The sequence below is a fragment of the Oryctolagus cuniculus genome, chromosome 7 (assembly GCF_051225735.1).
Source record: "Oryctolagus cuniculus isolate XC-2025 breed Fujian yellow rabbit chromosome 7, ASM5122573v1, whole genome shotgun sequence".
Classification (NCBI taxonomy): Eukaryota; Metazoa; Chordata; class Mammalia; order Lagomorpha; family Leporidae; genus Oryctolagus; species Oryctolagus cuniculus.
The window spans coordinates 78,696,039-78,721,957 of NC_142873.1; the positions used below are offsets into that span (position 1 = coordinate 78,696,039).

The following is a 25,919-nucleotide window of genomic DNA, read 5'->3' on the forward strand; positions in this document are numbered from 1 at the left end:
ATAACTAAACCTCACAAGACAGTCTTTCTTGAATCTATCCTAAATTGCTTTACACACACAAAAAATTATGTCCTGACAAAAGGGACAAGTGACAAGAGCCCAGGAGGCTGAGGAAAACTACCTCATAAAACGGGAGCTGGCCACCATCAAACAGCAGAGTGATGAGGCCAGTGCTAAACTGGAGCACGCTGAGAGTATCATCAGGAAGCTCCAGCATCAGCAGCAATGGGTAAGGAGTCTGCTAGTGTTTCTTCTCATCTTTCTCATCCCCTTCCCTTTAAACCAAATTAAAAAAAAAAAAGCACAGCTTCTGTGCCCTTGTTTTAAGTAACTTTGTGGTCAACTTCAATTGAACTCTTAAATTATACCATTTTGTGGCCTACAGAGCTTTAGGGATCTTATTGTGACCTATAGATTCCTTATCTTATTCTAAGTTTTTTTTTTTTTTTTTTTTTTTACTGTCTGTGTAGTTTTGTTAGAAATAGATAATATTTTCTTTCCCGACATTATGTTCTAAGTCATAGAAAATGAGCAGTGTATATGGTATGTCAGGCTTACCTTTTAGGTTTGAGATCTGTTTCATTATAGATATTATTTTGCCAATGGTAATTTTAGAATCCTAACTTCAGCTAGTTTTTGTTCATTGTGCAGTTGAAATATTACCCAACATGCAGAAAATATGTAGTTGTCTCATTTAAAGCTTTGATAGTGTGGCAGTTTATATTTTGTAACTTAAACTTAACTGTATTAAGACATTGAATTATGGATTAAGATGTATGACTGCATTTTTTCAAGAGAAGATATCCAGATGAAAAAATATAACTCTTTAAAAATTTTGGTGACTAGCATAGGGTACTGAGCAGTTACTGGTTGTATAGCTTGCCTTAGTTATGTTTTGCAACTTAGAAATCATTTTCCATTGGCAAAACTAGATTAACTTGGTGATCTTAATCAGGAATATGAAGGCTAAAAAGAAAAACTAAACTGTTTATCTTTGAAAAATTATTTCTTCTTTCAGTTTTCTGTTCTAGATAGAAGCTAAATTGTAATAGGAGTGGGCAGAAAAAGTTGTGTTAAACCTAGTACTCTATAGAGATACAGAAGATGAATAGTATGGACACAAATTTGGATATTGATTTATTTAGTAAAATTAAGAAACCACATTGTCATCTAGGTATGAAAATCAGAAAACTAAAAGCAAAAGAAAAAATGGTAATTGAAAGAGCCATAAATATGTTTCGTACTATTAGATGGTTAAGAAAATTGAATAGGGGAACTAAAAAGATAGGAACTCAAATATTTTCACCTTTGAAATATTGGTGTCAAAGCATGAAAACAAAACAACTGAATCAGTTGAGAATTGTATTGAAATGAACTATCAGTTCAACATGCTTGTTTTAGAAAGGAAGATAAGTATTATGTTTGAATTTAGCTTAAGCTTCAGCATTCTTCAGAATAATGAATTTAGTTTTTTGCATTGTTTTTCAATTATTGATACCTAAAATTAGATGTTTATTGAAAGGATAGAACATTGGTTTATAATGAATGAAAAGATTAACAGGAAAAGCAAAACTGGCCAGAATAAACTGTGACTTTTTAAAATTAAAAGTGTAACAAAGTCTGCTCTTTTTGAAGGACATAATAGGAGCTAAAATATAGCAAAGATAAGAAGATCTCTAATTTTGTTTCCATTTTTATCCCACTATGGAGATGAGTTCCGAAAATGAAATTAACTGTGATAGACATATAAAACAGTGATGCTCAGAATAGGTAAAAGAATAGGTAACAGAGCATTGGTTAAATTTCCAATTTCAAGCTGCATATTACTAGATATAAAACTTGATTTATAATATGATCATGGAAACATAATATTTAAATTATTTTAGAAAAATTAAAGATACAAAGAGCTTTAATGGTAAACAAATGCATTTCTTATGGAAAGTAGTAAATAAAGGGTACATTTCTGAAAAGTCTCTGGTGACCTTGGTGATGCTTAATTAAAAATTTCTAGGCCGGCGCCACGGCTCAATAGGCTAGGCTAATCCTCCGCCTTGCAGCGCCGGCACACCGGGTTCTAGTCCCGGTCAGGGCACCGGATTCTGTCCCAGTTGCCCCTCTTCCAGGCCAGCTCTCTGCTGTGGCCAGGGAGTGCAGTGGAGGATGGCCCAAGTCCTTGGGCCCTGCACCCCTTGGGAGACCAGGAGAAGCACCTGGCTCCTGCCTTCGGATCAGCGCAGCGTGCCGGCCGCGGTGGCCATTGGAGGGTGAACCAACGGCAAAGGAAGACCTTTCTCTCTGTCTCTCTCTCTCTCACTGTCCACTCTGCCTGTCAAAAAAAAAAAAAAAAAAAAAAAAATTTCTAGAACGTCTGTTTTGTGAACAGTTGGGAAAATAACTTTGAAAAAAAAAGGGAAAGAATCTTGACTCAGTAAAAGTGAATTCACTCTTATGTCATAATAAAGTAATTTTGTTTCTATAATAAATAAAAACTGTGCCTAAGTGTGGTGTTTCAGGTTATTTGATAGGCTCTCCCGTGGTGGTTCTAGTCCAGGTAGAGGAATATAGATGCAAGTAGTAAAATTAGGTGGATTTATAAGGGATTCACTATATCAAGAGACTTTTTTTTTTTTTTTTTTTTTGGACAGGCAGAGTTAGTGGGAGAGAGAGAGTTATAGACAGTGAGAGACAGAGAGAAAGATCTTCCTTCCATTGGTTCACTCCCCAAATGGCCGTTATGGCTGATCCAAAGCCAGGAGCCAGGTGCTTCTTCCTGGTCTCCCATGCGGGTGCGGGGCCCAAGCACTTGGGCCATCCTCCACTGCACTCCCAGGCCACAGCAGAGAGCTGGATTGGAAGAGGAGCAACTGGGACTAGTACCCAGTGCCCCAACCAGGACTAGAACCCCGGGTGCCAGCACCGCAGATGGAGGATTAGCCTAGTGAGCCACGGCGCCGGCTGAGAGACTGTTCATTCTGAAGGGAGGAAACATCACAGCTATTTGTCTCTGAGCCCTAGATGTGAAATATTTTGTGTTTAAATCTCCTGTAGAAATTTATAGTCAAATATGAAATATTTCAAAAATGTAGCTAATATGTTGATGTGGATCAAGAGTCCAAAAATATTTAGTCTATTCAGAACAAGAAACTAAAATATTATTTTACAGAAACAAATCTAAAGGTCTGCCCTTAGATTTAAAATTTAAAGATATGTCTTAGCTGTACCTTATGTAATGAAAACCTAGAGTTTTTTTTTTTTTTAAGATTTATTTGTTTATTTATTTGAAAGAGTTACACACAGAGAGAAGGAGAGGCAGAGAGAGAGAGAGAGAGAGAGAGAGAGAGATCTTCCATCTGATGGTTTGCTCCCCAATTGGCTGCAATGGCCAGAGCTGTGCCGATCCAAAGCCAGGAGCCAGGAGCTTCTTCTGGGTCTCCCACACGGGTGCAGGGGCCCAAGGACTTGGGCCATCTTCTACTGCTTTCCCAGGCCATAGCAGAGCGCTGGGTTGGAAGAGGAGCAGCCGGGACTAGAACCGTCACCCATATGGGATGCTGGCGCTTCAGGCCAGGGTGTTAACCCGCTGCAGCATAGCGCTAGCCCCAACCTAGAGGTTTTAATTGCCAGGAAATCAGAAATTAGCCAGTAACTTGTAATATGGCTGCCCCTCCCCCAGTCCCAAGCATAATCTCCCTAGCAGTGTAATGATCATGTTGAAGTCTAAGGAGCTTGCATGAAATTCATCATGTTGTATATAGTTTGAATACCAAAACTCACATGAAACAAGTACAGAGTATATTGTGGCTAGTATAGGAGAGACTGTGTGAGCCCACGATTTTTTCAGGCTGCAACAAAAAAAATATTTCAGAAGACTTCAGTCATTTTGAAATTGCTGAGAAACAGTCTTATGGAAAAATGATCAGCCTTTTTTGGGTACAGCTTCAGAAGCAGAATATATTTAAGATCCAGGCATAGAAGATATTTCCGTTGGAATTTTGAACATGGAGTAATTGCTTTACAAAGTAGCATGCATACGTCTGAGTACTACCTGTAGAAAGCAAACATATATTGCTAGATGTTTTGATTACAGCCTTCCAATATAAGTGTATTCTTTAAACCTCAGAAAAAAGATTACAAGTCTGGATTGTAGGAGATAATGAATCACCAATATAAACACATACCACCATCACCCCCTACTGCCAAATAGTATCATTTTACATGGTACAAAGAGCTTTGGATTGCAGATATGGAACTAGATTCTAGTCCTGTTTTGCTAACTCTGTGATCTTGGATATTTGAGAACACAGTTTTTGTTGTTGTTTTCTAAAATAATTAATTGAATAGGGCTAGCCCATTTTAGATCTATCTTTAAATGACTATTGAAGTATAATTTAAATGTAATAAAATTTATCAGATTTAAGGATGCAGTTTGGTGTGGTTGAAATGTATATAGTTGTATCACTGTCACCACAATCAAAATAAAAAATATTTCTATCACTCTCAAAATTTCTCGTGTCCCTCTGCAGCTCACCCCCCACCCCATCCCATGAACCTATCTGCTTTCTGTCACCATAGTTTTGCCTTTTATAGAATTTCATATAAATGGAATTGTATGATACGATACCTTAGTACCTGAGTTCTTTCACCTAACATACTCACTCACTTATTTGGGGGGAGGGTTTTTTTTATTGTGGTAAAATATTCATAACATAAAATTTACCATTTAAACCTACAGCTTGTCTGACTCTCTTGAGTGTGGTGGGGCACAAACATATGTAGGATGACTTTTCTGGTGAGACCGACTGTCTCTCAGAATTGCTTGATCTAATTTTAAAGCTTTATGCCCTATGAATGGCTGCTTATCACTTCAGGTACCCCGATTAAGCAATTTGTCCAGCTGTTCTTGGCTTGGATCAGTATAAACTGAGAAGAATTTAATAGTTGTAACTGCTGAGTGCTGAAATCCATTTTGAAGTTCTTGGAGCCTTTATACTAGGACGTACTTAAGAGGATGCTAGACAGGATTTCTTCATACCTTCACTGTTTTCTGTAATTTGAGAGAGACTATGAAACAATTGCACAGTACTTTTTTTTTTTTTTTTTTGACAGGCAGAGTTAGACAGTGAGAGAGAAAGAGATAGAAAGGTCTTCCTTCCGTTGGTTCACCCCCCCAAATAGCTGCCACGGCCGGCGTGCTGTGCCAATCTGAAGCCAGGAGCCAGGTGCTTCCTCCTGGTCTCTGATGCGGGTGCAGGGCCCAAGCACTTGGGCCATCCTCCACTGCCCTCCCAGTCCACAGCAGAGAGCTGGACTGGAAGAGGAACAACCGGGACAGAACCGGTGCCCCAACCAGGTCTAGAACCCGGAGTGCCGGCACCGCAGGTGGAGGATTAGCCTAGTGTGCCATGGCACCGGCCTGCACAATACTTTTAAGAAACAATGATATATTATGAAGAATATAAACCAATCTTACATACATCAAACACATGAACACATGTTAATAAAATAAAAATTACCTGTCAGTGGAGGTTGTGAATCCTAAAATGACACAAGAAAGAAAGATGACTAAGGACTACAGACTTATCTTTTCCTTTGTAACTTCTGCAATACCAGAAAAGCATGCAGAATTGAAAAGCAGACTCTGCTTACTGTCAGTTTCATTGGAATGGACTTGCTGGTATCCCAGAAACATTAAGTGATTCATTGACAGAAATGATCTTGATATCAAGGGGAGGAAAGTCATTCATTATTGGTAGGCTTTCAAATAAGTGACCCATTGCTGATTATTAGGTGCCTAGTTATGAAAGTTATCTCTTGGTAAAACAAACTGTGTGTCCAAGTTACTAATTTGAATAAAAAAGGCACCCTTCTAGGAATTCCTTATTTCAGGAACATAATGTGAAACCTAGATGCTTTTTAAATTTTAAAAAAAGATTTATTTATTTATTTGAAAGAGGTGGAGATCTTCTGTCACTGGTTTACTCCTCAAGTGGCTGCAACCCAGGCCAAAGCGAGGAGCCAGGAGCTTCATCTGCGTCTTGCACGTGGGTGGCAGTGACCCAAATACTTGGGCCATTTTCTAGTTCTTTTTTCAGGCCATCAGCAGGGAGCTGGGTCATAAGTGGAGCAACAGGGACGTGAGCCAGTGCCCATATGGGATTCTGGCATTGCAGATGGTGGCTTTACCCACTATGCCATAGCACAGGCCCTAGCAGCTTAGTTTTTTTTTTTTTTTTTTTTTTAAGATTTATTTATTTATTTGAAAGATTACACAGAGAGAGGAGAGGCAGAGAGAGAGAGAGAGATCTCCCATCTGATGGTTCACTCCCCAATTGCCTGCAGTGGCTAGAGCTGCGCTGATCCAAAGCCAGGAGCCAGGAGCTTCTTCTGGGTCTCCCACGCGGGTTCAGGGGCCCAAGGACTTGGGCCATCTACCGCTGCTTTCCCAGGCAATAGCAGAGAGCTGGATCAGAAGTGGAGCAGGCCGGCACCGCGGCTCAATAGGCTAATCCTCCACCTAGCGGCGCCGGCACACTGGGTTCTGGTCCCGGTCGGGGCACCGGATTCTGTCCCGGTTGCCCCCCTTCCAGGCCAGCTCTCTGCTGTGGCCCAGGAAGGCAGTGGAGGATGGCCCAAGTGCTTGGGCCCTGCACCCCATGGGAGACCAGGAGCAGCACCTGGCTCCTGCCTTCAGATCAGTGCAGCGCGCCGGCCATGGCAACCATTGGAGGGTGAACCAATGGCAAAAGGAAGACCTTTCTCTCTCTCTCTCTCTCTCACTGTCCACTCTGCCTGTCAAAAAAAAAAAAAAAAAAAAAAAAAAAAGAAAAAGAAAAAGAAAAAAAAAGAAAAAAGAAGTAGAGCAGCCAGGTCTTGAACCGTTGCCCTTATGGCGCTTCAGGTCAGGGTGTTAACCCACTGCACCACAGCGCCGGCCCCAGTTTTTTGTTTTTGTTTTTTAATTAAACCATTAATTCTTAGGAAGGTATATATATATATATATATATTTTTTTTTTTTGATCCGATGGCAGGAGCCAGGTGCTGCTCCTGGTCTCCCATGGGGTGCAGGGCTCAAGCACTTGGGCCATCCTCCACTGCACTCCCTGGCCACATTAGAGAGCTGGCCTGGAAGAGGGGCAACTGGGACAGAATCTGGCGCCCCGACCGGGACTAGAACCCGGTGTGCCGGCGCCACAAGGTGGAGGATTAGCCTAGTATGCCTGGCGCCGGCAGGAAGGTATATATTTAAAAAAACAATATATTAAATTCTTTCAACATTTACTATGGTATTAAAGTTAGCATGGTCTCTGTAATCCCTACCCTCAATTAACAGCACTATCAATTGTGGTTTACCCCTGCTAGGCCTTATTAGTTTCCTTATTAGTAAAGGAGTAGTTGTGGTGAAGATTACATGAGAATATAAAGTGCTTAGCATATGTCTGGCACATAGTAGATGGTAGCTGCTGTCATCACTGTCATTATTGTCATAAACATTAAAAAGTGTCTTAGGAAACTTTCTACAGAGAATTGTTTAAAATTGAAAATTGTAGGAGCTAGCTTCAGGTAATTCAGTAGCATCTTTCCCCCTTGCCATTGGCTATGAATTTTTCCACTTTTTGATTTTGTACTCTTTGATAAGTTATTTAACCTCTATGCTGCAGTTTGTCCTGTATATAAAGAACTAATTATAATAGAGGGTTGTTGAGACTTAAGTAAGTTGATTAGAACAATGCCTGGTGCTCAGTAAATGATAGCTATTAGTATTTTTATTTATTTATTTGAAAGTCAGAGTTACACAGAGGGAGGAGAAGGGAGGAAGAGAGGGAGAAGAGAGTAGAAATAATGTCCAAAAATGAAAATTCTGTTGTAAATATAGTAATGGATCAAATGGAAATGTAACAAACAACAGCAGCACTAACAATTATAATCAACAAATTTAAATTTACTTGGAAAATAAACCCATTAAGAATTGATCTTTTTCTTTTTTTTTTTTTTTTTTTTTTTTTTTTTTTTTTTTTTTGACAGGCAGAGTGGACAGTGAAAGAGAGAGACAGAGAGAAAGGTCTTCCTTTTGCCATTGGTTCACCCTCCAATGGCCGCCACGGCTGGTGTGCTGCGGCCAGCGCACCGCGCTGATCCGATGGCAGGAGCCAGGTGCTTCTCCTGGTCTCCCATGGGGTGCAGGGCCCAAGCACTTGGGCCATCCTCCACTGCACTCCCTGGCCACAGCAGAGAGCTGGCCTGGAAGAGGGGCAACCGGGACAGAATCCGGCGCTCCGACCGGGACTAGAACCCGGTGCGCCAGTGCTGCAAGGTGGAGGATTAGCCTATTGAGCCACGGCGCCGGCCAAGAATTGGTCTTAATGAAAATGCTTTTTGCCCAGTAAAAATGTATATGGATATAATTGGACAGGACTAGCTTCTATATAGAAAAATGGATAACAGAATGAAATTGACTTGAATTACAGTCATTCTTAATATTATATCAAAGAAAGGATAATCAATGATTTTGTGCTTTTCATTAACATGTTCGTATTAACAGGCATGGAGTCAACTGTTCCTAAGGCTTAAAACAGTCAGTCAGGGTAGCCCCTACCTGGTTCAGATGGTAGAATTGTAAAAGTGTTTTCTGTTTGTTACAATTTAGTCTGAGAGGTAACATAAAATATAAAAAATATCAATAGTAAATTCCACAGCAGTAGAACAAAGAAGGTGACAAGAGTATGAATAAAGCTGGTGCCAATGAAGATGGAGAGGAACAAACTCATGAGATATCTGGAAGAAAAGTTACTAAGATTTTGTGATTGAATGGGACGTGTTAAAGACATGGGGGGTTTTGACTAGTCAGTTATTAGCTGATTGTGTCATTTGCATGATAAGAAATATGTGAGGAAGAAGTGAGGAATTCATTTGACATGTTGAATGTATGGTGAATAGGAGTTGGAGTTGACCTAAAGGGAGTTGTAAATATGGACCTGTAGCTTAGTAGGAAGATTTGGGCTGGAAGTCCGGATTTGAGAGTCATTGCTTACTTGTCTCTCTCTTTTTGTCTGTGTGTATCTTTGTCTCCAGAGTTCCAGCATTGTATTCATATCCTTTATCACTTCCTCTCTGTTTCTCTCCCTGTCTCCCATTCCCTCCACCTTCCCCATTTTTCTCTTTGATAGATTATTGCTTGGCTGCGTCCTCTATAATATATGATAGGTACAGACAGTATCTAAAGTTTCCTGTACATACAGACTGTATAAACACTGTGTGAAATAATATAGGATAAATTAATAAAATAAGAGGAAAAATGAAAGATGGAGAGAACACAGTGATGAAACCTAGAGGAGTACTGATTCATTCCTATATGAAGTAATAGAATATGCACAGGTGACAGAGAAAATAGGCAGGGTAACCCCAAAAGAGTAGTGTTTCAAAGTGTTAAGGAGGAGAAAGTTTTAAGTAAGAGTGGCCAATTGAGTTAAATTGAAGTTAAAACTGAATAAAAGAGTTTTCTTTTGGGTTTCTGTATTGTTGTTGGGTATCAAAATTGTGATTAGAACAGTTTATTATGGGATTAAGACTAAGCTATTACAGTGGGTTGAGGAACAAATGAGGAATACAAAAATAGAAATATCACATGTGGACTACAGACTTTAAAACTTATCCCTTGAACAGTGGAGGATAATTACAGCTTTGTGATTTAAGGAATTATATGATTGAAAGGAGTATTCTTGGGAACTTTGATACTAGCATACACAATCAGTTACCATGGGGTCAAAATGGCAATGCAGAGACCAGTTACTAGGGTAATGAAAAGATAAGGCTGACAAAGATTCTACAGCAAAAAATCCTGCTGTTCCCTGAAAGGCAGCAGCACTGAGGGTTCTTGGGAGGGATCTGAAATCAGTGGCAAGTTCGGAAATCAAAGAAAGGAATTGGTTGGGAAAAATGATGATCAACCTTTGAATTAAGTTTGATTTAAATGCAGAACATGAAAGATCTAGCAGTCAGAAACTATAGCTTCTGAAAATGGTAATGACTTAGTATTAGAGATCTAGTGTGGTATCTTAGAAAAAGTTTCTGGTCATAAAAGTAGGGACTAACGGAAGTATCTTATGAAAGCAGAGATTAATTTTTTAAGATTTATTTATTTATTTATTTGAAAGAATACACAGAGAGAGGAGAGTCAGAGAGAGAGAGATCCTCTATCTGGTGGTTCTTTCCGCAATTGGCTGCAATGGCTGGAGCTGGGTTGATCCAAAGCCAGGAACCAGGAACTTCTTCCAGGTCTCCCACGTGGGTGCAGGGGCCCAAGGACTTGGGCTATCTTGTACTGCTTTACCAGGCCACAGCAGAGAGCTGGATAGGAAGTGGAGCAACCGAGTCTCAAACCGATGCCCATATGGGATGCTGGTGCTTCAGGCCAGGACGTTTACTCACTGCGCCACAGCGCTGGGCCCAGGAGAGATTCTTAACTTGGGTTGTGTGTAAGCTTCAGGGAGGTCTGCGCTTGATCTTAGCCAAAAGGCCGAGAAGCGATCAGGGAGGTCTGAAATGATATAGAAAACTTGGTAAGTGTATGTTTTGGGGAAAGCAAGTTTTGTAGCCTTCGTGTGATTCCCATAGGATCTGTGACTCAAAGGTATCGTTGCTGGAGAATGAAGCAGGTGACTGATCATAGAAACAAGACTAAACACCAGGACCAGAGAACCAAGATAAAACTAGAATCAGAAGGTGCAGAAAATGACAACTGAGGGAAAGATGGAACTATGAAACTTGACATACTTGTAAAAAAAAAAAACTTAAAAAGGTACAGATTGACGTTTTATTTATTTATTTATTTAGTAGAATTTTTATTTATTTGACAGAGAGAGACAGTGAGAGAGAGAGAGACAGAGAGAAAGGTCTTCCTTCCGTTGGTTCACTTCCCAAATGGCCGCTATGGCTGGCGTGCTGCGCCGATCTGAAGCCAGGAGCCACGTGCTTCTTCCTGGTCTCCCACGCGGGAGCACTTGGGCCATCCTCCACTGCCCTCCCAGGCCACAGCACAGAGCTGGACTGGAAGAGGAGCAACCAGGACTAGAACGAATGCTTATATGGGATGCCGGCTGCCGCAGGCAGAGGATTAACCTAGAGCACCATGGCGCCGGCCCCTGATGTTTTATTTATACCACCAGAAAATACTCTGTATTATTTAGACCATGCAGTCTGCAGTGTATCAATTGATCACAATCATGATGATCTAAAAATTAAGAATTATGATGTGTAGACTCCGTCACTGTCAAAGAAAATTTTTCATAGTACATGTAGAATGATTTTAATCCAGAAGGCTAACATATTTTAGTATATAAAAGACATGTAATGTACATTATCCAGAATGACATGTTATCAAGCATTTCAGCTCTTTGTGAAATTTGACAAAAAATTTCTCATTATTACTGCAGGTTTTTGTGCTTAGTTGAAATAGTAGGTTTATACCGCATAAAGGATTCTATTTCTCATGTAGGCCATTTGAGTTTGGCATTTTTCTTAAAGATCTCCTAATAGAGGATTTTGGCAGATATTGTCAAGGCTTTAGATTAAAGACAAAATTATAGTAGTGCCCATAAAATAATTGGGATCTCTTTAGACAAATTATGACATCTCTGTTTTGGATGTGGTCATTTCCGAGAGTGCTTTTTCCCCATTTGATAAGGTAAGTGTTTGCTAAGGTGATAGACACCTTGCATATACCCTTCTTGTGATCAAGTATCGTTTTAGTAGTGTCAAAATTCCTAGAAGAACTAATAATGCATAATGAATTAAAAAGACACACTTATACATGTTTTTACAACTAAGGTAGGAAACCACCATGTGTTTTAGTTATTTAATCATTTTTAATTGTTTTAATTTGGTTTCTATTTTTTCCTAATGCATAAAAAGTAAAATGAACTATTTTTTACTAATGCTAGTACAAAAATTTCTGTTACATCTTTACTACATGAATTAAATTAGAAGTGATAGATAATTTATTTTAGCCAGTCTTTTATGATGATGGATTAGATAGTCTTGTGTGTGTGTGTAGGGGAGAACAACTTAAAAAGGATTGGTGTTCACATTATAAAGGAGGAAAGGAAATGAGAGGGCTTCATGCTTCTGTGGCTAATTTCTTTCTGCAGCATGTGCTTTTTCTCTGCTTCCAGCCGTCATTTCCTTGCATAACTTTTAATGGAATCTGAATTTCTAAGAACAAATAAAATTTTGTTCCGTTGGGATTTAAGATGGTTCATGTTATTATGGCTGCCCTCTTTTTATTTCCATTAGGTTAAAATAGGATTTTCAGTAAATGTGTACTTCTATAATCTGTAACAGTGCTGTCTAATAAGGATATAATGTAAACCACATATACAATTTAAAGTTTTCTGGCAGCCACATTAAAAGAAGTGAAAACAGGTAAAATTAATATTTTGTTACCTCAATAAGTTCAAAATATTATTTTAACATATAATTAACACAAAACATCAAGGTGTTATGCCTTTTTATTTGATATTAAGTCTTTGAATTCAATTTCTAATTTATACTTAAAACCTGTCTCAATTCAAAGTTGCCCCGTTTCAGGTGCATGGTAGCCCCATTTAGCTAAATGGCTACCCTATTGAATAGTGCAGATCTGTACACTCAGAATGAATTCTTAGTATCTAGACGAATGGAGAGATAAAAGGAGATATCTATGTAATGAATTTGATTTGATGAGGCTTATAAGTAGTTATCCAAACCCAGTTCAGCAATCATCTTTATATAAAGCAATACTGGGCTTTTTTACTTGTTGGAAAGTTAATTGGAGGAGATATGCAGGCTAAATGAAACTTTGACAGTTTAGTTGCCCGCAATAACTGTGTTGTGTGATTGCATTATTTTTATAATATATACATGTTCGTGCCTCCATGAAATTTCAATATGTATCTGTAACCTTTAGCATAAATGCAGTTCCAACTACAACGAAGATTTTGTGCTACAGCTAGAGAAGGAATTGGTCCAAGCTCGACTGAGTGAAGCCGAGTCTCAGTGTGCACTGAAGGAGATGCAGGATAAAGTCCTGGATATAGAGAAGGTAAGAAAGAAGCTACACACATGAGTCACTCCCAGATTAGAGGAGACATGTGATAGGTATTTTTAAAGTATTTATTCAACAGTTGAATTGGACTTGGTTTTTTTTTTTTTTACCCATTAGAAAATATACATATCAGTGCTGAAGGAAGAAAAAATATTTTTAAGATTGCCAGTTATTCTTTGTTGCTTCCATACTAATCAGGGCATCATATTTAAGGATAAAGGTGGAGGCCAGCGCTGCGGCTCACTAGGCTAATCCTCAACCTTGTGGCGCCGGCACACCGGGTTCTAGTCCCGGTCGGGGCACCGGATTCTGTCCCGGTTGCCCCTCTTCCAGGCCAGCTCTCTGCTGTGGCCAGGGAGTGCAGTGGAGGATGGCCCAAGTCCTTGGGCCCTGCACCCCATGGGAGACCAGGATAAGTACCTGGCTCCTGCCATTGGATCAGCGCGGTGCGCCGGCCATGGCGGCCATTGGAGGGTGAACCAACGGAAGGAAGACCTTTTTCTCTGTCTCTCTCTCTCACTCTCCACTCTGCCTGTCAAAAAAATAAAAATAAAATAAAAATTAAAAAAAAAAAAGGATAAAGATGGAAATTAGAGCTCCTTTAGAGGGAAACAATTAGAATAATTTGAATAGAAGATTTAGATATTTGAGAGGAGAAACTTATCTGTCATGAAATTTTATAATATCTTCATGTAGAAGAGGCAGAATAAGATTAGTGCATAGATATTTCTTTTTAAGATTTATTTATTTATTTGAAAGAGTTACACAGAGAGAGAAGGAGAGGCAGAGAGAGAGAGGGAGGGAGGGAAGAAGGGAGGTCGGTCTTTTTTTTTTTTTTTTTTTTTGACAGGTAGAGTGGACAGTGAGAGAGAGACAGAGAGAAAGGTCTTCCTTTACCATTGGTTCACCCTCCAATGGCAGCCGCGGCCAGCGCGCTGCGGCTGGCGCACTGTGCTGATCCGATGGCAAGAGCCAGGTACTTATCCTGGTCTCCCGTGGGGTGTGGGGCCCAAGGAGTTGGGCCATCCTCCACTGCACTCCCTGGCCACAGCAGAGAGCTGGCCTGGAAGAGGGGCAACCGGGACAGAATCCGGTGCCCGACTGGGACTAGAACCCCGTGTGCCGGTGCCGCAAGGCAGGGGATTAGCCTAGTGAGCCGCGGCCTCCGCTGGTTCACTCCCCAGTTGGCTGCAACAGCCAGAGCGCAGCCAATCTGAAGCAAGGAGCCAGGAGCTTCTTCCTGTTCTCCCATGCAGGTACAGGGACCCAAGGACTTGAGCCATTTGCCAGTGCTTTCCCAGGCCCAGCAGAGAGCTGGATTGTAAGGAGCAGCCGGGACTCGAACCAGCACCCATATGAGATGCCAGCACTGCAAGCAGTGGCTTTTACCCACTAAACCAAAGTGGTGGCCCCAGTGCACAGATATTTCAGGGAATATTTCATCGGAATGTAATTGTTAAAACTGTCCAAGCTACAGGGTAGTGGGTAAAGCCACCCACCTGCAGTGCTGGCATCCCATTTGGGTGCCAGTTTGAGTCCCAGCTGCTCCTCTTCCGATCCAGCTTTCCACTACAGCCTAGGAAAAAAAATGGAAGTTGGCCCAAGTGCTTGGGCCTTTGTACCCACATGGGAGACCAGGAGGAAGCTGTTGGCTCCTGGCTTCAGATCAGCCTGGCTCCGACCACTGTGGCTACAGTGGCCAGAGCTGCACAGATCGGAGCCAGGAGCTAGGAGCTTCTTCTGGGTCTCCCACACAGGTGCAGGTGTCCAAGCACTTGGGCCATGTTCTACTGCTTTTCTAGGCCATAGCAGAGAACTGGATCAGAAGTGGAGTAGCTGTGACTTGAACCAGCACCCATATGGGATTTTGGCACTGCAGGTGGAGGCTTTACCCACTATGCCACAGTGCCAGCCCCTAAATAAATCTTAAATTAAAAAAAACTGCCCAAATAAAATAAATAGCCTCAGAATGAGTACCCCTTTTCCTGAGATAGACTTAATTTGTAGAAGCTAACTTAACCTCTTTTTAAGGATATTAAAGAATGTGAAGAATAAGTAGTAGAAATAGAAAAACTTTTGGTTTCTCTTTTAGATTTGAGAGTCTGTGTTCTAGATCATAAATTATGACCCCCTTTTTCCTTATTTGTAAAATCATTGAAAGCCTGGGCATATGTTCTTTATACCTTTCTACCCCTAGGTATTTTTTTTTAAGATTTATTTTATTCATTTATTTTTAAGATAGAGAGTTACAGAGAAAGAGGAGGAGAGACAGAGATCTTCAGTCCACTGGTTCACTCCCCAAATGGCCACATCAGCCAGGGCTGGGCCAGGCCAAAACCAGGAGCCAAAAGCCAAGAGCCAGGAGCTTCTTCCAGATTTCCCACATTGGTGCGACAGCCCATGTATTTGGGCTGTCTTCTGCTGATTTCTCAGGCACTTTAGCAGGAAACTGGGTTGGAAATGGAGCATTGGGACATGAATTGGCACCTATATGGGATGCCACAACACCAGCTCCTTCTTAACTACTGTCTTAATGAAATAGAACAAATGTAACTTCAATAAGTAGTAGAATATTTTGTTTAAAATTTCTTGTTATTATTTCATTTATTCTTTCATTTATTGAGGGGAAAAAGAAAATAGTAAGAATGCTGAGCCGGTGCCGTGGCTCAATAGGCTAATCCTCCGCCTTGCGGTGCCAGCGCACCGGGTTCTAGTCCCGGTCGGGGCACCGGATTCTGTCCCAGCTGCCCCTCTTCCAGGCCAACTCTTTGCTGTGGCCAGGGAGTGCAGTAGAGGATGGCCCAGGTGCTTGAGCCCTGCACCCCATGGAAGACCAGGATAAGTACCTGGCTCCTGCCTTCGGATCAGCGCGTTGCGCCAGCCGCAGCGCGCCGGCCACGGTGGCCATTGAGGGTGAACCAACGGCAAAAGGAAGATCTTTCTCTCTGTCTCTCTCTCTCACTGTCCACTCTGCCTGTCCAAAAAAAAAAAAGACTGCTGAAAGAAATCCCTAATCAAATATTTGATCTTTCACTTATGTGTATTCTGGGTTCCATGATTTAGATAAGAATCTGTGTCTTATATTGAGAAACATTTTGAATATTTGGATGAAAGAAATGCACTTGAATCTGGTTTTAACATGGATTTCTCAGCATATGAAGGAGATACCTGCTCTGCAGTGTATATTCTAGCATTAGTCACAATAGTCAAGACATGGAATTAACCCAGGTGTCCATGGATGGATGAATGGATAAAAAATGTGTATGTATGTGTGAGAAAGAGATGGAATATTATTTAGCCATGAGAATAATGAAATCCTGTCATTTACATCAAAATAGATGGAACTGAAATTATTATGTTGCTTGAAATAAACAAGATACAGAAATACAAATACTGCATAGTCTCTCTTATATATGGTAGTTTTGAAAAATAGTCAATCTGAACTTAAAGTAGTGATAACTAAAGAATGGGAAGTGTGGAAGGGATAGAGAAAGATTGGATAATGGGTAACAGAATACTGTGAGGTAGAAGTAATAGGTTCTAGTGTTCCACAGCACAGTGGGGAGACTGCAGATCACAGAAAAGTATTATATACTCTCTGAAGAATTGGAGGAGAGGGCTGGTAGACTCTAATCCTAGAAGAAGTGTGCTCCAGGAGGTGAGGATGTTGTTTGCCTGATTTGATCAGTGTATGCTATATGCACGTGTTGAAATATTTGCTCTGTGACCCATAAAGGTGTTCAAGTAATACATGTTAATGAATTTGGGGCCAGCGTTGTGGTGTAGCAGGTAAAGCTAAAGCCTGAGATGCCAGCATCCCATATGGGCACTGGTTCATGTCCTGGTTGTCCACTTCCCATCCAGCTCCCTACTAATGGCCTGGGAAAAAAACCGGAAGATGGCCCAAGTGTTTGGGCCCCTGCACCCATGTGGGAGACCCAGATAGGGCTCCTGGCTCCTGGCTTCTGCCTGGCCCAAGGCTGGCTGTTGTAATATCTGGGGAGTGAACCAGTGGATGGAAGATTTCTTATTCTCTGACTCTCTCTCTCTCTCTCTCTCACTCTCTCTCTCTCTCTCTCTCTTTGCTCTTTCAAAATAAACAAAAAATTCCTTAAAAAAAAGAGAAATGTTTTTAAATTAAAATTGATTTATTAAGGGATGTATTGTTACTCACATTGCAGAGTAGAAAGGAAATTGAAAGATTGTATTATCTCACTAGGCTAATCCTCCGCCTAGCGGCGCCGGCACACCGGATTCTAGTCCCGGTTGGGGCGCCGGATTCTGTCCTGGTTGCCCCTCTTCCAGGCCAGCCCTCTGCTGTGGCCAGGGAGTGCAGTGGAGGATGGCCCAGGTACTTGGGCCCTGCACCCCATGGGAGACCAGGAAAAGCACCTGGCTCCTGGCTCCTGCCATCGGATCAGCGCGGTGCACCGGCCGCAGCGCGCCGGCCGCGGCGGCCATTGGAGGGTGAACCAACGGCAAAGGAAGACCTTTCTCTCTGTCTCTCTCTCTCACTGTCCACTCTGCCTGTCAAAAAAAAAAAAAAAAAAAAAAAAGAAAGATTGTATTATGGTTAATTTCATGCAGCATCTTTTTTCTTTCCTTCTAGCCATCTTCTTAATGCATATGCAACAATTTTCTAATTATTCAGTTGAGACATCACAGAATGTGTACATTGGTGAGAATAACTTTATTCCACAGTCCTCAGAGGCTGAAATCTTGTCCACCATGATATGTTTTAGAGAGAGGAACTTCCATAGAATTAAGTCTTAAAATCTGTACTCAAGGAACATTCCCTAGTAACTAATTTTGGATCTCTTGGTTATTCTTCAAGCAGTTTGATTCTAGGCTACCCAGGCGGGTCTTTCAGTGTGATAGGACACTAATCTAAATCTTGTATCTATGAAGCATGTATTTAGATCACCTTAGTATTAATTTTCTTGACTATTGAAGTAAGTAGTAACTAATACATCAAGAGTTGACTCTCGTTTCCCAAGATGACATGCTGAGAAATCACAACAATAAAAAGATTAAAAAAAAAATTTTTTTAAATGTAAATAATGGGGGCCGGCGCTGTGGTGCAGTAGGTTAATCCTCCGCCTGTGGCACCAGCATCCCACATGGGCACCGGTTCTAGCCCCAGCTGCTCCACTTCCAGTCCAGCTCTCTGCTGTGGCCTGGGGAAGTAGTACAAGATGGCCCAAGTCTTTGGGCCCCTGAACCCACGTGGGAGATCAGGAAGAAGCACCTGGCTCCTGGCTTTGGATCAGCACATTTCTGGCCATTGCAGCCATTTGGGGAGTGAACCAACGAAGGGAAGACCTTTCTCTCTGTCTCTCTCTCTCACTGTCTGTGACTCTACCTCTCAAATAAAATAAATGAAATCTTTTAAAAATTAAAAATAAAATGTAAATAATGTTCATGCTTTTCTTTGAGTCCTAATCAGAAGTTAGTAAGCTTGTTGCCATGTTAAAAACATTTATTTCTTATAAAAATGGGGAACAGTGTTTATTCTTTATGTCCTACAAATCAGAGGCATATGGCAACATATCATTGCCCATAACTTTGTACAGTCCCTTTTTAGTAAGATGGTACAATAGAAATCTGTAATCTGCTGACTCTAACAAACATGTAAGAAAATGTTTGTGGACTGTCAAGTTAAGTTACTAATTAAGGTAATATCCAATAGAAAAATCTAAAAAAAAATCACTTCAAAGGAGCAGGGAAAAAATTGGATATTTTCCTTTTCTCTTACCTGAGATGTTGCTTCTAAAAGTGGATATATATCATGAACCCAGGTAATTACAGTTTCTTTACAAGTAATAAACACTTCTTTGTTCTGGGGAAAAAAAATGGGGAATAAAAAAAAAAACCAAAAAATGTGTTTCAATAAATTTTTCTTTTTTTAAAAGATTTATTTATTTATTTGAAAGACAGTTATAGAAGGCAGAGAGAGAGAGAAGTCTTCCATCTGTTGGTTCACTCCCCAAGTGGCCACAACAGCTGGAGCTGGGCCAATCCGAAGCCAGGAGCCAGGCACTTCTTCTGGGTCTCCAGTGAGGGGCCCAAGGACTTGCGCCATCTTATACTGTTATCCTAGGCCATAGCAGAGAATTGGATTGGAAGTGGAGCAGTTGGGACTCAAACTGGCACCCATATGGGATGCCAGCATTGCAGGCGGCAGCTTTACTCAGTGCACCACAGTGCCGGCCCCTAAATTTTCATTTTAATTGTATTTGAAAGGCACATAGAGATCTTCTATCTACTGGTTCATTCCTCAAATACCCGTAATGGCCAGAGTTGGGTCAGGAGCCCAGAACTCAGTCCCAGTCTCCCACAAGATGGCAGGGACCCAACTGCTTGAGCCATCACTGCTACTTCCCAGGGGGCACATTAGCAGGAAGCTACAACTTGGACTCAAACTCTGGCACTCTGATATGGGATGTGGTTTTCCTAAGTGGTGTCTTAAGCACTGTGCCAAATGCTTGCCCATAAAAAACATTTTTAATCTTGTTGATCTGTAACTCTAATTAGTATTTTATTAACAAAGCAGAATTGGACATTATGCTCCCAAAATTAAGTATAATTACTTTCACACATTGCTAATGAAACTGTAAACTGATACAGCTGCTTTGGGAAACTCTGGAAGTTTCTTAAAAGTTAAATGTAAAATATTTAGTATCTGAGCCAGAAGTTCTCTCAATTATATACTTAACTGAATTGAAAACCCGTCTGTATAAACATGTTTACACAGGGGCCTGCATGTGGCACAGTTGGTTAAGTCGCTGCCTGCATCCCATATGAGTGTCGGTTCAGGCCCTATCTGCTCTGCTTCCGATCCAGGTCCCTGATAATGCACCTGGGTGAGCATTGAAAGATGGCTCAAATCCTTGGGCTCCTGCCACTCATGAGGGAGACTCTGGTGGAGTTCCAGCCTGCTGGCTTTGGTCTGGCCCAGTCCTGGTTGTTGTGGTCATTTAGGGAGTTCACCACTGGGTGGAAAATCTCTGTGTCCCTCCCTCTTTCTCTTCCTTTTAAATAAATAAGTAATCTTAAAAAAAGAAAGTTTGGGGCTGGCACTGTGGCATGGTGAGTAAAGCCGTCACTTGCAGTGCCAGCATCCCATATGGGTGCCAGTTCGTGTCCTGGCTGTTCCACTTCCAATACAGCTCTCTGCTATTGCCTGGGAAAGCAGTGGAGGATGGCCCAAGTGCTTGGGCTCCTGCACCCACATGGGAGACCCAGAAGAAGCTCCTGGCTCCTGGCTTCAGATTGGCACAGCTCTGGCCATTGTGGCCAATTGTGGAGTGAACCAGCAGATGGAAGACCTCTCTTTTTCTCCTTCTCTCTCTGTGTAACTCTGACTTTCAAATAAATAAATAAATTTATTATTCATAATAGCCAAAAAGTGTAAACAACTCAAATTTCTGTTAACTGATGAATGGATAAATAAAACATGTTATATGCATAGAATGAATGTTATTTAGCATTTAAAGGGAATGAATTTTTTTGAGGTTTATTTTTTATTTTACTTGAAAGGCAAAGTTACAGAAAGGGGAGGAGAGACAGAAAAAGAGATCTTCTATCCACTGGTTCACTCCCAAAATGGCTGCAACTGCTGGGGCTGGACCAGGCTGAAGCCATGAGTCAGGAGCTTCTTCTGGGTCTCCCACATGGGTGCAGGGGCTGAGCACTTGGGCCAGCTTCCATTTATACAAAATGGCCAGAGTAAGCAAATCCATGGAGATAAGAATTAGATTAGTAGCAGCCAGAGGCTCAGGGAATGTGGAATGTAGAATGACTACCAATGAATATAGGGTTTATTTGAGGATTAATAAAAGTATTCTGAAATTAAATCATGATGATGACTAGACAACCCTGTGAATACTTTAAAAACCACTTGTGTACTTTAAGGTTTATTTCAATACAGCTATATAAAATAAAGTATAATGTATGGGACAAAATAGCTGTTATTTATTCTATTTCATGAATTCAAAAATCCTAAATCAAATTTTTTCTTGCTTTAGAGGAACAACTCTCTTCCTGATGAAAACAACATTGCAAGACTTCAGGAAGAGCTCATTGCTGTGAAACTGAGAGAAGCAGAGGCCATTATGGGTTTGAAAGAACTCAGACAGCAGGTCAAGGATTTAGAGGAACACTGGCAGGTATGTCAATATAAGTTGTGTGCTTTGTAAAAACAGTAAAACCCAACAATTCCATTTGTGAGAGTGTGAAATAGCTGATGTCCAGGAGTAGAAAAGAGCTGTATTGAGAGCATTTATAAATTGAAAATACATATAAGCTATTTCTACCTTTTTAATTCTTATAATGAAATAGAAGATACAATGGAAATCAAGTTATATTTTTGTTATTGTTCGTATTCTTGTGCATTGCAAAACTTTTTGTAAAGAACTCTAAGAAAAATATTCCTTTTGGCCGGCGCCGTGGCTCACTTGGGTTAATCCTCCGCCTGAGACGCCGGCACCCCAGGTTCTAGTCCCGGTTGGGGCACCGGATTCTGTCCTGGTTGCTCCTCTTCCAGTCCAGCTCTCTGCTGTGGCCCAGGAAGGCAGTGGAGGACGGCCCAAGTGCTTGGGCCCTGCACCCGCATGGGAGACCAGGAAGAAGCAACTGGCTCCTGGCTTCAGATCGACACAGTGCGCCAGCTGCAACGCACCGGCCATAGTGGCCACTTGGGGGATGAACCAACGGCAAAAGGAAGACCTTTCTCTCTGTCTCTCTCTCTCTCTCACTGTCTAACTCTGCCTGTCAAAAAAAGAAAAGAAAAGAAAAATACTCCTTTTAAGTTTGAGTTTTTATCCCAGGTCTGGTATTTCCTGGCTTTGTGACCTTCCTGAAGTTACTTAATCACAAAATGAAGACAATGGTTTCTAACTTAAGATTTTCTGGGGATTAAATAAAATAACAAAAATTTTTTAATACAGTGCCAGCCTTGAAATAAGTGCTCAATACAATTAGCCCCTATTTTGATACTGAGAGTATTTGTTGCAAAATACTTTTTTTTTTAATGCTTCAGCGGCACTTAGCTCGTACTACTGGGAGATGGAAAGAGCCACCTAAGAAAAATGCTGTGAATGAGTTACAAGATGAACTGATGACCATTCGACTTCGAGAAGCTGAGACACAAGCAGAAATAAGAGAAATAAAACAAAGGATGATGGAAATGGAAACACAGGTAAGATGAGAAAGTCTGACAGTTTTTTTAAATTTTTATTTAATAAATATAAATTTTGAAAGTACAACTTTAGAATTATAGCGGCTTTCCCTCCCATAACCTCTCTCCCACCTGCAACTATCCCATCTCCCACTCCCTCTGATAGTTTTAAAATAAGTATCTCATTAGCAGATCAAAGATTTCTGCACAGATTGTGTTATCCATAGAATAAAGATAAAAGGCAAAAATATGAAACTGTCTAGACTGCAATTTTCTAGCCTAAATGAAGAAGCATAAAAATTGTTTTCATTGATTTCAGAAACTTAATTTTTGCTTTCAGCCATTCAACAAAGTTTAAGGAAGTTAAATTCTATTTGATTTTATCAGGTAACACTCCTGGGGTTGCCTTGTTGCACAATTTGAGAGGGAACATGTTGAGCAAAATTTCTCAACCTCTACACTTAACGTTTTGGGCTAGTAAAGTCTTTGTCTTATGGAGCCAGCCTGTGGATTGTAGGATGTGTAGCAACATCCCCGGCCTCTATCTATTAGAATCTCCTGCCTCACACTGTGATGACAAGAATGCTTCCAGCCGTTGCCAGATGTCCTCTGGGGGGCACAGTTGCACCTAGTGAGAACCACAGGTGTAGAATATAATGTGAATGATGCTTCCTGTAGTCAAACTCTAAGGTAACCCTTTCTTCAGAAGCCACACTTTTCTCTAATAAACCCTATCTTAAACACACATGAAGTCTGCAAAGACATTTTTATAAAATCCATTTGCATTGCAGAAGCACGTTTGTTTTCTAGACAAGAGTGTGGGGCTGTGTTCCGTATGTAGTTGTCCTTGGTATCCTACAGGATTGGTTTCAGGAACCCCAAGGAGTAGCAAAATCTGCTGATGGTCAAGTACCTTATATAAAGTGGCAGAGTATTTTAGATGACCAACATGTATTTGCCCAGAAACTTTAAACAATATCTAAATTACTTGTAATGCCTCATAAAATATAAACCCTGTGTAAAGAGTTTTTTTACTGTATTGTTTAGGGAATAATGACAGAAAAAAAAACTGTACATGTTCAGTACAGATGTAATTTTTTTCTCCAGATACTTTTGATTTACAGGGTTTTTGAATTTGTCCTCTGAATGTTACTCCATCCTCAGAATATTTATGAAGTCAGTAGAGGGCAGAGTTAACTCGGTGCCATTCTATATGTATTGCAGTGTACAAAATACTCATCCCACCTTGAACGTGATGAGTACATCATTTCTTTAAAATAAATATATCTTGTTTTACATTTTCAGGTTTATTTTCTTATATTTGTGGTGTAATTAAAAATAATATTGAAGAGATCTGGAAGAGTAGAAATCTAGATCTTATAATGGGAAGTTTTATTTTTATGATCAGAATTAATCTTAGTAAAGAAAAATGCAAACACAGATTTTAGGCCTTTGTTGAGGATTTATCTCACAGTTGAGTGGAGGTAAACTAATCAAATTCAATGAGCATGATTTTGAGAACTTGTGACAGAGCATTATCATAGCCACTAAAGAACTTAGATTTGAGAAATCAGATACGCCAGAGTCTGGCAAGCAGAGAGTTAGATTGTAATTACTGTGGAGAATACAAAGAGATTAATTCCAATTAGATGGTTTTGGGAAAGATTTCTAAGGAATTTTCATTTTAACCATGCCAGACAATTGAGTATGATATTGCTGGAAGTAATGATTTAAAGCACTGATCTCTAAGTGCCAGTCCTTGGAATGGTAATGATCCAGGGAGTTTTCTCATTGAAAAATGAGAAAAATAAATAATGATGTGGTAGAATGGTGATTGTGTAGAGCGTATGGTTATCTGGAGACTATTTTATCAGACAAGATCGGGCGCGTTCAGGGTGGTATGGCCGTAGACAAGACTATTATATCAAACACCCTTGTATTCACCATCCAGTTTTAGAGATTTGTTCATGTGGATATGGGTAACTCCAATTTTTTTTTAAGGACTTGTAGAACAGTTTGTTTAGTGAGTGGGCTTCCTTGAATTAAGTAAGCCACCCTCCTCTTGGTATTTGCGAATTTTTGCTCTTGAAAACAGCACTACTGTGAGCTTTCTTGCCTGTTTCCTTGAGTGTATTTCCAAGAATTTCTTAAGTACATTGATTCTTCTATTTCTTTGTGCCTTATTTGTTGACAGTCTGTACCTTATAGACTGCTTCTCAAAATAATATTTTTAATGTGTAAGAGAAAATGTATAGGATTTTAAAGAAAAATGGTTATATTAAGGTGGTTCTGAAAATACTAAGAACAAATTTGTGGGGCCAGTGCTGTGGCGCAGCAGATTAATGCCCTGGCCTGAAGTGCCAGCATCCCATACGGGCACTGGTTCAAGTCTCAACTGCTGTGTGGACTGCTTCCCATGTTGCAACATTCTCTCCTTTTTAATTCTAGCTATTATTATTACCAGACACTTGATCTTATTTATATGATTCCTTTAACATTTAATCCTACCTATTTGATCACTTTAACATTTTTTTTATTATTATTTTTTGACAGGCAGAGTTAGAGAGAAAGAGACAGAGAGAAAGGTCTTCCCTCCGCTGGTTCACCCCCCAAAATGGCTGCTACGGCTGGCGCGCTGCGCCGATCTGAAGCCAGGAGCCATGTGCTTCTTCCTGGTCTCCCATGCGGGTGCAAGGGCCACAGCAGAGAGCTGGACTGGAAGAGGAGCAACCGGGACAGAATCTGGCGCCCCGACCAGGACTAGAACCCGGGGTTATTTCATATATTTCATAAGTACAATTCCAAGAGATTTTCTCTGTCTTGTTTGAGATAGAGCTCTCATCTACCAGTTTATTCCCCAAATGCCTGCAACAGCCTGGGCTGGGATAGATCAGGCCAGGAGCCAGAAACTCAGTCCAGGTCTCCTATGTAAGTTGCAGGGACCAAACAATTCATGTCACCACCTAGTGCCCTCCAGGTATAGGCCAGCAGAAAGCCGAAATCAAGACCAAAGCTCGGACTCCAACATGGGATGTGGGTGTCCCAACCAGGATGGTAAACACTAGGCCAAATGCCTACCCTTCTCATTTTTTAGCAGTTTGAATGTGATATGTCTGTATGTGTTTTTTGCTTTGCCTTTTCTCTGACTTTCCCCTCTGTGGATTTCTATCTGCCAAGAATTTTGGAAAATTTTGGTCATTATTTTATGAAATATCTCTTTTGCTCATTCTCTCTTCTTTTGGGGTTCTAGTTACACATATCTTAGGTTACTCAATGCTTTCTAACAGTTCTGGGGTGCTTTTTTATCCTCTGACCTTTATTATTTTTTCTTCTTTGTTTTCTTCCACTTTCTATTGACTGCAATGTTTGTCCTGACATCATTAAGTTCACTGATTTTTTTTTTTCCCATCCACTTGTTCAAATGTTTTAGTGAACCATTGAAAGCATTACCGTGTTTTTCATTTGTAGATTTTCACTTTTCTGCTAATATTACCGGTCTGATCTTGCTTATTTTTCACCTTTCCCTTGAGCCATTAGCGTACTCGTCAGAGTTACGTTTAAATACCTGTCAGATAATTTCAATATCTGTGTCACATAGAAGACTCGTTTTGTTGTTTTTTTTCATCTCTTGGTCATGTTTTGTTTTTTCTTGGCTTTTCATAT

General features: G+C 40.6%; 1 protein-coding gene across 12 annotated transcripts in view; it reads left to right on the forward strand.

The window, feature by feature from the left end:
• Positions 1-25,919, forward strand: part of EVI5 (ecotropic viral integration site 5) — a 235,525-nt gene that overhangs the window by 122,253 nt on the left and 87,353 nt on the right. For 6 of the 12 annotated variants that reach the window (XM_008264880.5, XM_017346082.4, XM_089300350.1 and 3 more), the window contains 4 exons: positions 83-229; positions 12,941-13,075; positions 21,106-21,246; positions 22,119-22,277. In XM_008264880.5, coding sequence (XP_008263102.1) covers positions 83-229; positions 12,941-13,075; positions 21,106-21,246; positions 22,119-22,277 — 582 coding nt within the window. Of the gene's footprint in view, positions 1-82; positions 230-9,069; positions 9,306-12,940; positions 13,076-21,105; positions 21,247-22,118; positions 22,278-25,919 lie in introns of those variants that run through there. The other 6 variants (XM_070078034.2, XM_070078035.2, XM_017346083.4 and 3 more) reach the window with 2 other exon arrangements.